The following is a 12,603-nucleotide window of genomic DNA, read 5'->3' as shown; positions in this document are numbered from 1 at the left end:
TGACATTACTGAAGTTTATGCCCATGCCAACACAATTATCTAGCTGGCATGTGGTGGTGGTGTGTGTGTGGGTGATGAATATCTACACAAATGTGTAAGACTCATCCCTTTTATGTCAGATAGCACAATGACATTATCTGCACTGATAGGAATGACGCCCCCTGTGGGAAGCACTTGGTGTCACTAATGAAACCCCTTCTAAATTTGCTTTAATATGGATAACAATGACAACACACTTGACACAGTATAATGAAATAATTAGACAAACAACTGACTCAAAAGTAAATCAAACAATTTGGTTAAATCATAAGACGTTTATTGTAAGAGAACATTTGTAATGATTTTTGTGTCTTACAAAAATGGTTTACAAGTTAACTTTTCTCTTTTGTTTTGGTGCAGGTGAACCGTGTAGAGTTAAAGCAGTGTGTTGCAGACAGAAGAATACCCTCCACTGAGATTGCTGAACAGCTAAAACCAAGAGGCAAAGGCAATCGTTACAGTCAAGTAACATATAGGCAAGTAATAAATTATCATTGCATTTCAGTGCAGTGGCTAGGTTTCTTTGAAACGTATTTCCTTAATCGATTATTTTTAAAAATTGAACAAATATTGACGTAACTCAATGTACTGTTGTCTCATTTATCTTACAAGTCTTCATGTCCATCACAGTTCACTCTCGATTCTTTCTTGACGTCATCTTGTGTTGATACAATGCATGGGTTTCTTTCAAGATTGGGGCCCAATTGCGAATCCATAGGAGCAATTTACACGGTACAACGTTCTTATTAACAACAGTCATATACAACATGGACAGGGACTAGAGGGCAGCCTTCCTTTATAAATACATATATACACACACACTGAAATGATTCCTTACACTGAAGTTATTTCAGGATTTCACAATGTGTGGTTTTTATTGATCAACCATTTCAGCCATGTTGCTTCCACCCCATCCCCTTGTCTTGAGGGCATGGAGAGTGCAGTTGGTGAGCACCACAAGTCCACAGACATACATACAAACAGTCCCTAGTACTCCCCTCTCTCAGGGTACAGAGGCAGAGGGAGGAAGACATGGTAAGGTAATACCTCCATTTGTACGAAGGGTGGGTGGAGAAGTAGTGGCCAGTGTGTTGGAGGTTGGATGTGGTGGTGGGGTCTAACGGGTTATCCTAGTTCTGCACAGCGAGGGGCAGGGGTGCTGGGGCTAGGCTCGAGGTCTTGGCCACGCCCTCTTTGTCGGTCCGGGACTTCTTACAGGTGAGTGCCAGCAGCAACAACATAGGCAGGTGCCACAGACTGCAGAAGAAGAGCTTGCGGGCGGAGCTGCGGTCTCCCTTCTGGTAGAAGCGGAAGGCCAGATAACTGATGTAGAGGTTGATGGGCAGGGAGACTAGAGGAAAGGTCCAAGTGGTGACGTCCAGCACAGGGCCCAGGGCCGAGAGACCGATCAGACCCAGGCTGTGGCGCAGGGCCACCCTCTTACACATGCCCGGGTGGGTGACGGACATCATACGGTAGCCACCCCGGGAGTAGTCCTCACGCAGGTTCCAGCTCAAAGCGTTGAAGTGGGGAAACTGCCAGCAGTACAGGAAGCCACCCAGTAGCAGAGCACCTAGAGAGGCGGAGGGAGAAGAGAAGATATTGACAATGACTAGATAAGATAATTCACAAATCTCTTGGTGTTGAATTTCCCAGTCCCTCTCGCAGGGATTTATAGTGATTTGTGGGCAAAAATGCTTGATTTTGCTGCAGCAATTCTGTCATTTTGGACATGCAATGATTCTGTCCAATTTGTCACAAAAATGCACAAAGGGAAAAAGTTAATTGACATGTGGCTTGATTGAACCATATTACCCTCTTTTTTTGCTGCGGTGATGGGTCTGTTGTATGCGACAAAATTGGGATGATTTGATGTAAAATAGTGCGTTGCATAATATGCAGGAAACTGTTGACTTTGCACATTTGTTTTTTTGCCAACGCAGTATCCTGGAGGGACTAATTTCCTTATTGACTGAATCTACGTCTTTTTTCAATCAACTTATCCTTCCTGGACATTTCACTGCCCTGACCCCTATGACACAGCCTCTGTACACGATACAGGAGATGTTGTGAGGTGAGAGAGTGAATGGGTAACTGAATACGAGAACATGAATGTTGTAGACACTAGTCAGAGAGGAGGAATCCCCCAGTCATTCTGTCTGTTCTGTTCCTCTCAGACCTGTGGTTAAACAGAGAGAAAGAGACCCATTCATCAGCTCGCCTTGCACATCCTGTGTGTGTGTGGGGGCAACAAACAGCCCGGGGCCACGTGTACGGTGTGGCGTTGTAAACGTTCCACCAGAGAGCAAGAAGCAGCAGAGAGAGAAACAGGAGAACCGCCCCGGCCGTCGAGGCACAAAGACTCACTCGGCAGCGCTGCAGAGGCACCCGAGCGTTACATACAGGGTTTCCTTTTGTTTCACTCCGCTGTTCTTGCGTTTTGTAAACACAAAAGAAGCCTAAATCCCGTAGGAAAACAGGGCCTTAAGGCACCTCTACTACAAACCTCTCCGATCTCACCAAACACAGTGATCAAACAGGACTATAGGGCAGCCTGTAGTAGCAGCTAACAGGACAGATGATGGTAACTATTGTCACTTTAGACTTACTTCTGTTCTATTATTTTATTACTTTATTTTTTGAACGTTTAAATGACCCCCAATTGACCTGGTTAAAATGCCAATGTCCAAGTCATACTTATAGCCGAAACTGAGGGGGTCCTTCTTACATAAAGGGCATGAATGTCATTGTATAGCATGAGAGCAGTCATTGAATCAAGAGGGCCACCAAGGGAAGAGAAAACCCCCAGCGGAAGTTCAATGGGAATAAAACACATTCACTCCCACGTGAAAAGCCCCATAGATTCATGATTAACATTTTGTTGAGAGCAAGTCCCAAGATCTTGGCTTGGTGAGTGTAAACTAGTGTGTGTACCCTACAGAGAGACCCCGGTGACAAGCTGCAACACAGTTCACAGTTGCCATAACAGAACACTTAACATGTCTGCCAAACAATCTGGAGAGGAGAGAGGAGACCCCCCTCTGCTCTGCCTTCCTCATCCACTAGAGAAGTGCACGCACGCGCACACACACAGCTAGCCGAACATAAACACACACAATACTGTGTGTGTGTTAGCAACGTGGGACTCTGGGTTATGGAGTATGTAAATAAAAGGCTGGTCGTGATCGGGGGAGGAGGAGGGGGGGGGGGTCAGGCCTGGTCACAGAGGTCCTCGTCAACCCAGTGAAATACATACAAACTCTGTTGTGTTGAATGTCAGTTGTGAAAGAGGCCTCACGGAGTCAAGCAGAGACTAATTGTGTTGGAATGACAAGACAAACTGTAGAAATAGAATTGAACCTATAGAATAGCTGCAGTTCAGCGGAGACATGGAGACATGGATATACAACATGCAGAAATTCCCTCTAGTCTACACTACAGCCTAGTCTCCTGGGAGTGACCACACAGTAGGTTCATTTAGGCTGTGATAAACCGTGTATTTCCCACTAGCTGGATATCTAGTTTGGAAAATAATAAATCACTCTGAAGTGTCAGATTTGAACCACTTTATCAGAGTTTAACATATGTAACTGTAGGAACGAACACCAATGTATTATCATGAGTCTACACAGAGTCTAATATGGACATATGAACTTTAACACACCACAGCTGCTCTTTGACCCAATGTTGGAAGAACAAGTATGGTGTATCCTTTTCTCTTTTCAATCCCCCATTTACCAACATATTCAGTTTGAACAGCTCGTCATACACCGGCTGCTTCATCGTGAAACATAAGATGGGGTGTATCATTACTGTGTGTGTGTGGGAGACCCATAGGACCAAGTATCATGACTGTGTGTGTGGGAGAGGACACTAGGACCCAGCAGAGAGAGGAGTACAGTGAGTGCGTGTCCTTCAGTTCAGTACCTGGGTCCAGAGCACCTGTAGCGGCCGTCCAGCCCATGATGGGGGGAATGGCCCCCACCACCGCCCCCACCCAGGTGTTGACGATGCTGAGCCTCTTCAGGGGTGTGTAACAGCAGGTGTAGAGGAAGATGTTGAGGGCCCCCAAGGCCCCTGTTAGAGGGTTCACAGCCAGGGTCAACAAAGTGATACCAGGGACACCACAGACTAGGGCAAAGCCCACCGCATGGAGAGGACTGTGCGACGGAGGAAGAAAGGGAGGGAAGGAGAGGGAGAGAGGATCAGGAGGGAGATAGAGACATCTCTTAATACAACTTCCCCACACTATTCCACCAACAACAAATTCAGCATACAATAGAGAGCTATGCTTCCTTCAAAATACTGAACACCTTGCTTAAAGACACAGAATACTGAACACCTTGCTTAAAGACACAGAATACTGAACACCTTGCTTAAAGACACAGAATACTGAACACCTTGCTTAAAGACACAGAATAATGAACACCTTGCTTAAAGACACAGAATACTGAACACCTTGCTTAAAGACACAGAATTCTGAACACCTTGCTTAAAGACACAGAATACTGAACACCTTGCTTAAAGACACAGAATAATGAACACATTGCTTAAAGACACAGAATACTGAACACCTTGCTTAAAGACACAGAATAATGAACACCTTGCTTAAAGACACAGAATACTGAACACCTTGCTTAAAGACACAGAATACTGAACACCTTGCTTAAAGACACAGAATAATGAACACCTTGCTTAAAGACACAGAATACTGAACACCTTGCTTAAAGACACAGAATAATGAACACCGTGCTTAAAGACACAGAATACTGAACACCGTGCTTAAAGACACAGAATAATGAACACCTTGCTTAAAGACACAGAATAATGAACACCTTGCTTAAAGACACAGAATACTGAACACCTTGCTTAAAGACACAGAATAATGAACACCTTGCTTAAAGACACAGAATACTGAACACCTTGCTTAAAGACACAGAATACTGAACACCTTGCTTAAAGACACAGAATAATGAACACCTTGCTTAAAGACACAGAATAATGAACACCTTGCTTAAAGACACAGAATACTGAACACCTTGCTTAAAGACACAGAATAATGAACACCTTGCTTAAAGACACAGAATACTGAACACCTTGCTTAAAGACACAGAATACTGAACACCTTGCTTAAAGACACAGAATAATGAACACCTTGCTTAAAGACACAGAATACTGAACACCTTGCTTAAAGACACAGAATAATGAACACCTTGCTTAAAGACACAGAATAATGAACACCTTGCTTAAAGACACAGAATACTGAACACCTTGCTTAAAGACACAGAAAGACAGAATAGAACAACAATTGTAAGTCGCTCTGGATAAGAGCGTCTGCTAAATGACTTAAATGTAAATGTAATGTTATCATGCTATGATTGAGATATGTGGACTTGTGGAGATTATAGGAGAAGATGACAATAGTCCCATGTAAAGACACACACACACAGCGAGTACCACACGGCCGGGCCACACACTCGGAGACAGTTAGTGGCGGTCCGGCACTCAGTCTGAAAACATGGGCTTAGAGGAGAGCTCATGTGATCAGCGTTTGTCAGGGATAAAAGTGGCCCTGCAAGACAATGAGCATGTGGCTACGAGGCTGTACGCATTACGCACGCCCAGAGATCAAACCATCCTCAGCCCTAACCACAGAGGCTCCCGCTTTTAACCGGATGAAGACCTCCTCCTCCTCCTCCTCCCGCTGTCTTTTATTGAAAGCAGCTAGCTAGCGACTGACTCCAGGGCTGGTTCAAGTAAATATGCTGTAAATTAGAGGGAGGAGATTTGGAGATTAAAATCTTGAACAAACGCAGCAGGCCTTCTGAAGCGAAAACGGGCTTTTATTTTGGGAGATGGGGTATTAATGTGATTAGTGTGTTATGTCTGTTTTATGTGGCAGTGGTGTGTGTAAGTGTGTGTGTGTGTGTGTGCGCGCTGAGTTTGGCTAATCTCTGTGGGGGTCGAATTGAGGACTGCACCTCCCGGCCTGTGGTGAGGGGGTTGTCTGGCCTTAGTTTACAGTTGGACACTGTCCCAGTCATAACGCTGTCAGCCGGGGTGGGGGGGTAGTCAGCACTTAGCCCATGTAGCTGGCTGGTTGGCTATAAGAGGGAACTTACCTTCCACAACTGGGGGCTAAGACAAGTTCTTCACCCAGGTTTACAAGTTCTTCACCCAGGTTTACAAGTTCTTCACCCAGTTCAAAATGTTCTTCACCCAGGTTTACAAGTTCTTCACCCAGGTTTACAAGTTCTTCACCCAGTTCAAAATGTTCTTCACCCAGGTTTACAAGTTCTTCACCCAGGTTTACAAGTTCTTCACCCAGGTTTACAAGTTCTTCACCCAGGTTTACAAGTTCTTCACCCAGGTTTACAAGTTCTTCACCCAGTTCAAAATGTTCTTCACCCAGGTTTACAAGTTCTTCGCCCAGGTTTACAAGTTCTTCGCCCAGGTTTACAAGTTCTTCGCCCAGGTTAACAAGTTCTTCGCCCAGGTTTACAAGTTCTTCGCCCAGGTTTACAAGTTCTTCACCCAGGTTTACAAGTTCTTCATCCAGGTTTACAAGTTCTTCACCCAGGTTTACAAGTTCTTCACCCAGGTCTAAAACAGGGGTACTAAACTCATTTCATGGAGGGCTTAGTGTCTAGGAGGTTTTTGGTTTTCCTTTCAATTAAGACCTAAAACAACAACCAGGTGAGGGAGGAGTGAAAACCCACAGACACTCGGCCCTCCGTGGAATGAGTTTGACACGTGCTCTAAAAGTTCTTCAAGCTCGAGTGAGAGAATGAAGAGAGAATGAGGACTTAGACAAGAGCATACGTTGGGGGGTTGAAGGGGTGTCTTCAGCGTGATGAGAGGGTGGTTGGTGGCAGGCTGGCAAGAAAAAAGTGTCTGGAAGAGTGTCATGGCTTCTCCATTTAGATCAATGAAGGCTACACGAAGGAATGGCTCAGTGTTCAATTGAAATAAAATCCACACAAGAGTGTGATGTGCTAGAGGAGACGGTGGTGAGCCGAGTCCTCTCTCTCTCTCTCTCTCTCTCTCTCTCTCTCTCTCTCTCTCTCTCTCTCTCTCTCTCTCATCCATCTTACCGAAGGTCCAAAATCACCACATGCTGCAACCTCAATGTCTTCAACCTCACACCACAATAGAGAATGAGTTCATCTCATTGAGATTTCAACAAGAGATTAGAGGGAGAGCTCTGCAAAGTTGTCCAAACAGATTATCAAAAAGACATCCACCAGTATGCTCTGCTATACATCTAGCTGTCTAGGGACGGTCTTCTAGAAGACCAAGATTAAACTAGACTAAAAATCACTTTCAATCAACTTTTCTTCATTGGACATACTTTGTGATCTAGGCTTGAGCTGGGTCCAGGGAGCCTCATGGAGAGGGTGGAGCGAGGATGGAGCGAGAGAGAGAGAGGATAGAGAGAGAGGATGGAGAGAGAGAGGATGGAGGGTGAGAATGTGAGATACTGAGGGCTTGCTTGACAGGGACTGTAAGTGTTGTCTGCGTCACAAATGGCACCTCATTCCCTATATAGTGCACTACGTAGGCTATGGTCATATTCCCTACGTAGGAAATGGGGTGCCATTTGGGATGCTGCCGTAGCCATCCAGCTGGTCCTCATCGGGCCACAGGTTGTGTGTGTGTTACACACAGTCCTCAGTCACGTCAACACCAGGATGTACGGACAAAGCCAGGCAGCGGCAGCACCCTGGGTCTGTTTGGAGAACAGTTTACATCCTAAATCTCCAACTCAACAAGAGGAGTGTCCCTTTAAACAACACATCACATGAGGATTCCAATGTGGACAGGAGGAGATGGGGCCAGGTCAGGGTTCAACACCAGCGCTTCAGCATCTCACCGTTGTTATGGTAGGAGTCTTCTCATTTACCCTGGATTTCCCTATGCCAGGGATCATCAACTAGATTCAGCACCGGGACCTTTTTTCCTTTAATGGATGGTCATGGGGCCGGAACATAATTAGAAATCATTTTATACTACAGATTGACTGCAAGAAGCCTAAACATATATAATTGACGAAAGCATCGTCATTTCAAAACTTGCTTCGATTTGTATACGATCACATATCTCTATTATGAGTGCTGAATATTTCAAAACAGATTTCCAAAATTAAAATCAACTGGAGCTGATTTGCTGGTGTTTTTACAGTCTTATCTCCAACAAAGAAAAAATAGTTGTATTTATTTTGCTGGCTAGAGCAAGAGTGAGTGAGAAAGAGAGGAGAGAGAGAAAGAGAGGAGAGAGAGAAAGAGAGGAGAGAGAAGAGAGAGAAAGAAAGAGAGAGAGCAGGTACAGGTAGCCTACACCTTCCTCTCAGCCTGCCAATAAATAGTATCAGGTTACACCTGGCAGGTGTGGAAGGGGAGGACTGGTTGGTGCTGCAGGCATACTATTTCTGATCTGATATTGGCAGCAACCTTCCTGGCTCCTGGCTGTATTCTGCTACTCTGTATAGACAGCCTGTAGCCTGTCCCAGGCTTGGCACCATAACTAATTGGGAAAAGAGTGTAAATGGATCTGTGATATGGGTGGTGTTGCTGTGCTCTGCAGCACTATTGTCTAATTGAAGGTGTGCTCCCTACCTCCCCTCGTTATCACGAGACATGCAATAACACAGAGCTGTTATTACGCCAAGTGGCAGGATCCAGTTTCTCCACTGGTAATACACTTCACTAGATCAGATAACCTACTCAATATGGAGAGGGCATGATAAGGGAAGTGGCAATGCATTTGGTGACGGTAGCAAGGTATCAAAGTCAAGGGATTTTATCCGTGTGAAATAAAGGTTGAATGATTGTGAAAAATATATTTTATGCAAAATTGTTGTGAGACAGAAACAGAAGTAGACACAAAAACAGAGGCTATCTCCCAAATAGCACCCTATTCCATATGTAGTGCACTACCTTTTGACAATGGCCCATTGAACTCTGGCCAAAAGAAGGACACTATATAGGGAATAGGGTGCCATTTGGGATAGAGATAACAATTGTAAGTTTACCTTATCTGTCCCCTGACCAGGGGCCGGTTCTTTGTGCGGTTCATGTTGGAGTCAAAGGGCACCTCAAAGTACTGTGGAGAGAGAAAGAGAGAGAGAACAGAGTATGGGTTAATGGAGTAATCAAGGAAGGAATGAAGGAAGGATGGAAGGAAGGATGGAAGAAAGGAAGGAAGGAAGGAAGGAAGGAAGGAAGGAAGGAAGGAAGGAAGGAAGGAAGGAAGGAAGGAAGGAAAGGAAGGACGAACATACAGCTCATATTCAGAGGCCTTTCAAGTTCTTCTTTGTAACCATTCATCCTGTCAACCCACCATTCCCTAAACTGCCTGGCTTTGTCACCCATCACCACACACCTGGTCAGTGGCACTTTCATAACCCTATCTCTCTGGCATAGCTTTGGTCTTAACCAAAATCATCTTCTATGGGAGCATGAGAGGCTTTGCTACAAAACTTTTAGGGAAAAGCTTTTCTGATATTTTTCATGACCAAAATGAGGCTAAATTGTGGTAAACATACAGGGGAAGATACACAGCAATGTATTTGTTGGACATCTGCAGTGAAAGAACGTGAGGGAAGCAGCTCAAGACAAATCTCTGAGCAGAACAGCGGCCCTTCACGTCGCAGAACGGGGACTGAGGTGGGATGTGGTTAGGAGGAGGTTGCTGGGGTCTAGAGTACATAGGGGGAGGATTATGTGAAAAACAACATTTTTCTGTTTTATGATCTACTCTGCTTCAAAGTGGCCCCAAGAGATCAGCTATGTGTGACTAAAACGCAAACACATGGGGCGCTTAAATGCAGGAACCAGCTAGTATGTGTATGTGTGTACATGTGTGTAGGCCTGTGTGTGTGTGTGTACATAAATCTGAGCCAGCACCCTAATGATGAAAACAGACAGAGCACTCAGACCAGAGTCCAGACAACCAGAGAATATTAAGATCCATTACTTCTGAAATATGGCTGGAATAAAATAAATAAACAGATAATACACTTCTCTCCTCCATCTCCCCCTTCCTTAATTTACGGTCCTTTTGACATAGAAAAGCCTCTACATTTAAAAACACCCGTGGAGGCTAATACGTTTCATATAGAGTACATTTATATTTCGCTGGAGGCCTTCAGAGAGTTGGGTCATACCACTTTAGTTGCAAAGCGGGGGGGGGGGGGGACTTCTTTGCATTATCTATGACGGGGAAGTCTGCCAGCTTGGCCTGTCGGTGTGTCCCCTCTGGAGACTTAAAGGAATGGATCGTCTTGACCTGATATGCTGCTTTCTCGGGAAAGGAAAACCTTTTTGGATAGATGAGAGGTTGCATAGCAACTTGCAGGATTCCCTCGTGTTCTGTGTCTGCGTAGGAAATGCGTTATAAAAAGGGGAAGGCACACTGAATTGTTCCTCAAAAGAATCACTAGTACTACAGATATGACTAAAACATTCCTGACTACTTCATGACCAGTCTAGCAGGTAGGTGTAACGAGGCCCTCAACAAAACTTGTAGCGTACGCATAGCAGTGTTCTAGCATACTGGTCCGTTGGCCTTCATACTTTTTGAATTCTCCGTGCAGCTTAAGCAATTTCTCCAACTGTTAACACATTCAAATAAATAGAGGACCCGTACCAGAACCGCGTTGGCTGGGAATTATGGCGAGGTGCATGGTCAGACTTCGTATCCTCACCACCCGCGGATGGTGTTCTCAGAGCCGCGTAGCTATGTCACAATGGGACGCTGGACTATCACGTCTCAGTGTCTGTGGACTACGATATACGCTTGAAACAGGTGGGCAACTGGTCAGGCCTAGGCTTCATACAGAGTGTGGGGTTGATAATTGATGCATTTCATTTTGTTTCAGTGGCAGGTTGTGTAACATAAGCTCACAGCCACCCAAAGGGATACAGTTAGTGGTGGGATAAGCTAAGCTCCATATAAAGTCAGTCTTCCCCTTCCCTCTTGAGCTGAAGTCTGCTGTGCTGGGGCTGATGACGGGCTGGCCTGGGTTGGGAACAGCTGTGGCTGTGGCTATGGGACCCAGGACTCAGGCTGAGGTGTTAATTCTATTTCCTGGGTCAGGAAACGCGTCAGGGGGTCAGGGTTCGCGAGAGAGAGGGAGAAGAGAGGTCTGTACTGCAGTTGGAGCGGCAGCCAGGGCGAGAGCAGAACTGTCCCTCGTGCAGACCAAGAGCTCACACGCAGGACTGCTCATGGTCACATAAAATCACAATCGTTTCAGTTTCCAATAACGACGTCATTCTGACCTGCACATAAAACTCTGACACCCACATAACTGTACCTCTGCTTTGCTACCCCTTCCCTACAGGCCTGTGTGCAAAAATACCAGGAGTGCAGAAGAGAGGAGTGTATCACGGAATACAGCCCTAGTGTTTGGAGCAGGGTTGGGGTCAATCCAGATGTTTTTTTTTTATTCACTCCCATTCAACTCATTAATTGAAATTCAAAATTGGCCACAATCCCACAGGACGTAGAATTGTATTTGTGTTTGAGTGACAGGAAGTATAATTTAATTCCGTGCAATTCAAAGAAATTCCACTCAGTCATAGAACATGAGTTTCTATGACTTCCAGTTACCAAAGAATAAATCACTTAGAGCCCGACCGATAAAAATCGGTTGATCTTTTCACAGACACACTTGTATCGGCCCTTATTCCACAGATAAAGCGCCTATATTATATACATAGAATGAACAAATGACGGTCAATTTTTTACATTTTCAATGGTAGCCTGAAGAGGGCACTCTACGAGCTGTTCATTGAACATCATTCAGCCCGAGGTCACCACGTGAGAGAGCGTAGGCATGGTAATTTGATGGTGAGTAGCTTGCCACAGCCAACATATTAGAATAAGTAAATAATCAAAAGTACACATCACCAAGCAAGCAGCCCTGTCCTCATCACATTCTCACTTAGTCAACATTAGCTGGCTAGCTAGCCGGCAAGGAGGTTAGCTTAGCTAGTTAGCAATCTGTGCTACTTATGTGCCAAAACTGGACAGGCGCCAAAGTGAAAACTGTTAGTGTCTGGGCCTAATACCTTAGCTAGTGGGGCTTATTTTGTTCGTTTTCCGAAATATGAAAATCAAAAAGCAAGACAGTTGGCGCAGATCTATCCTTCAGGCCATGCGCACTAGCTAAATCAGAATGTGCGACAAACCAGTGTGGCAAGCATTTGCCTGCATAAATGTTCAGCCATCAACGCATTCCATTTGCAATTGAAATGTATAGCCAATACCTTTTGTATTGAATAACAGTGTAAAATAGATATGGTTTCTGTAAGAAAAAATTGTCGTAATGACCATCTAGCTTTTGCTTGTTATAACCAAAGATTATGGATAGACTGACAAGATATTTGTCTCTCTGCCCTAACAATGGGTGTCGCTGTCCACAAAGCGGTGCGGTGGGCGGGCTAGCTCCCATCTATCCTTTCTTTGGATTGGTGGACACATCTCATTATTGTTATCATTTTTTGAATATTTGATGAGGGTTGTTGACGTCAAACGCCTGTATTCAATGGAGAGAGATGG

General features: G+C 44.9%; 1 protein-coding gene across 1 annotated transcript in view; it reads right to left on the bottom strand.

Annotated features, from left to right (window-relative positions):
• Positions 1–290: 290 nt before the first annotated feature.
• The window catches only part of LOC135523599 (protoheme IX farnesyltransferase, mitochondrial), a 76,040-nt gene continuing 63,727 nt past the window's right edge, over positions 291–12,603 (bottom strand). Inside the window, exons 5-7 of the mRNA XM_064950380.1 lie at positions 9,071–9,141; positions 3,967–4,199; positions 291–1,612 (exon numbers count right to left, since the gene is read on the bottom strand). Coding sequence (XP_064806452.1) covers positions 1,170–1,612; positions 3,967–4,199; positions 9,071–9,141 — 747 coding nt within the window. The 3' untranslated portion in view covers positions 291–1,169. The remainder of the gene's footprint in view (positions 1,613–3,966; positions 4,200–9,070; positions 9,142–12,603) is intronic.

The sequence above is a fragment of the Oncorhynchus masou genome, chromosome 31 (assembly GCF_036934945.1).
Source record: "Oncorhynchus masou masou isolate Uvic2021 chromosome 31, UVic_Omas_1.1, whole genome shotgun sequence".
NCBI classification, from domain to species: domain Eukaryota; kingdom Metazoa; phylum Chordata; class Actinopteri; order Salmoniformes; family Salmonidae; genus Oncorhynchus; species Oncorhynchus masou.
Note: the sequence above shows the minus strand (reverse complement) of the source record. Positions and strands in the feature narration are given on the sequence as shown.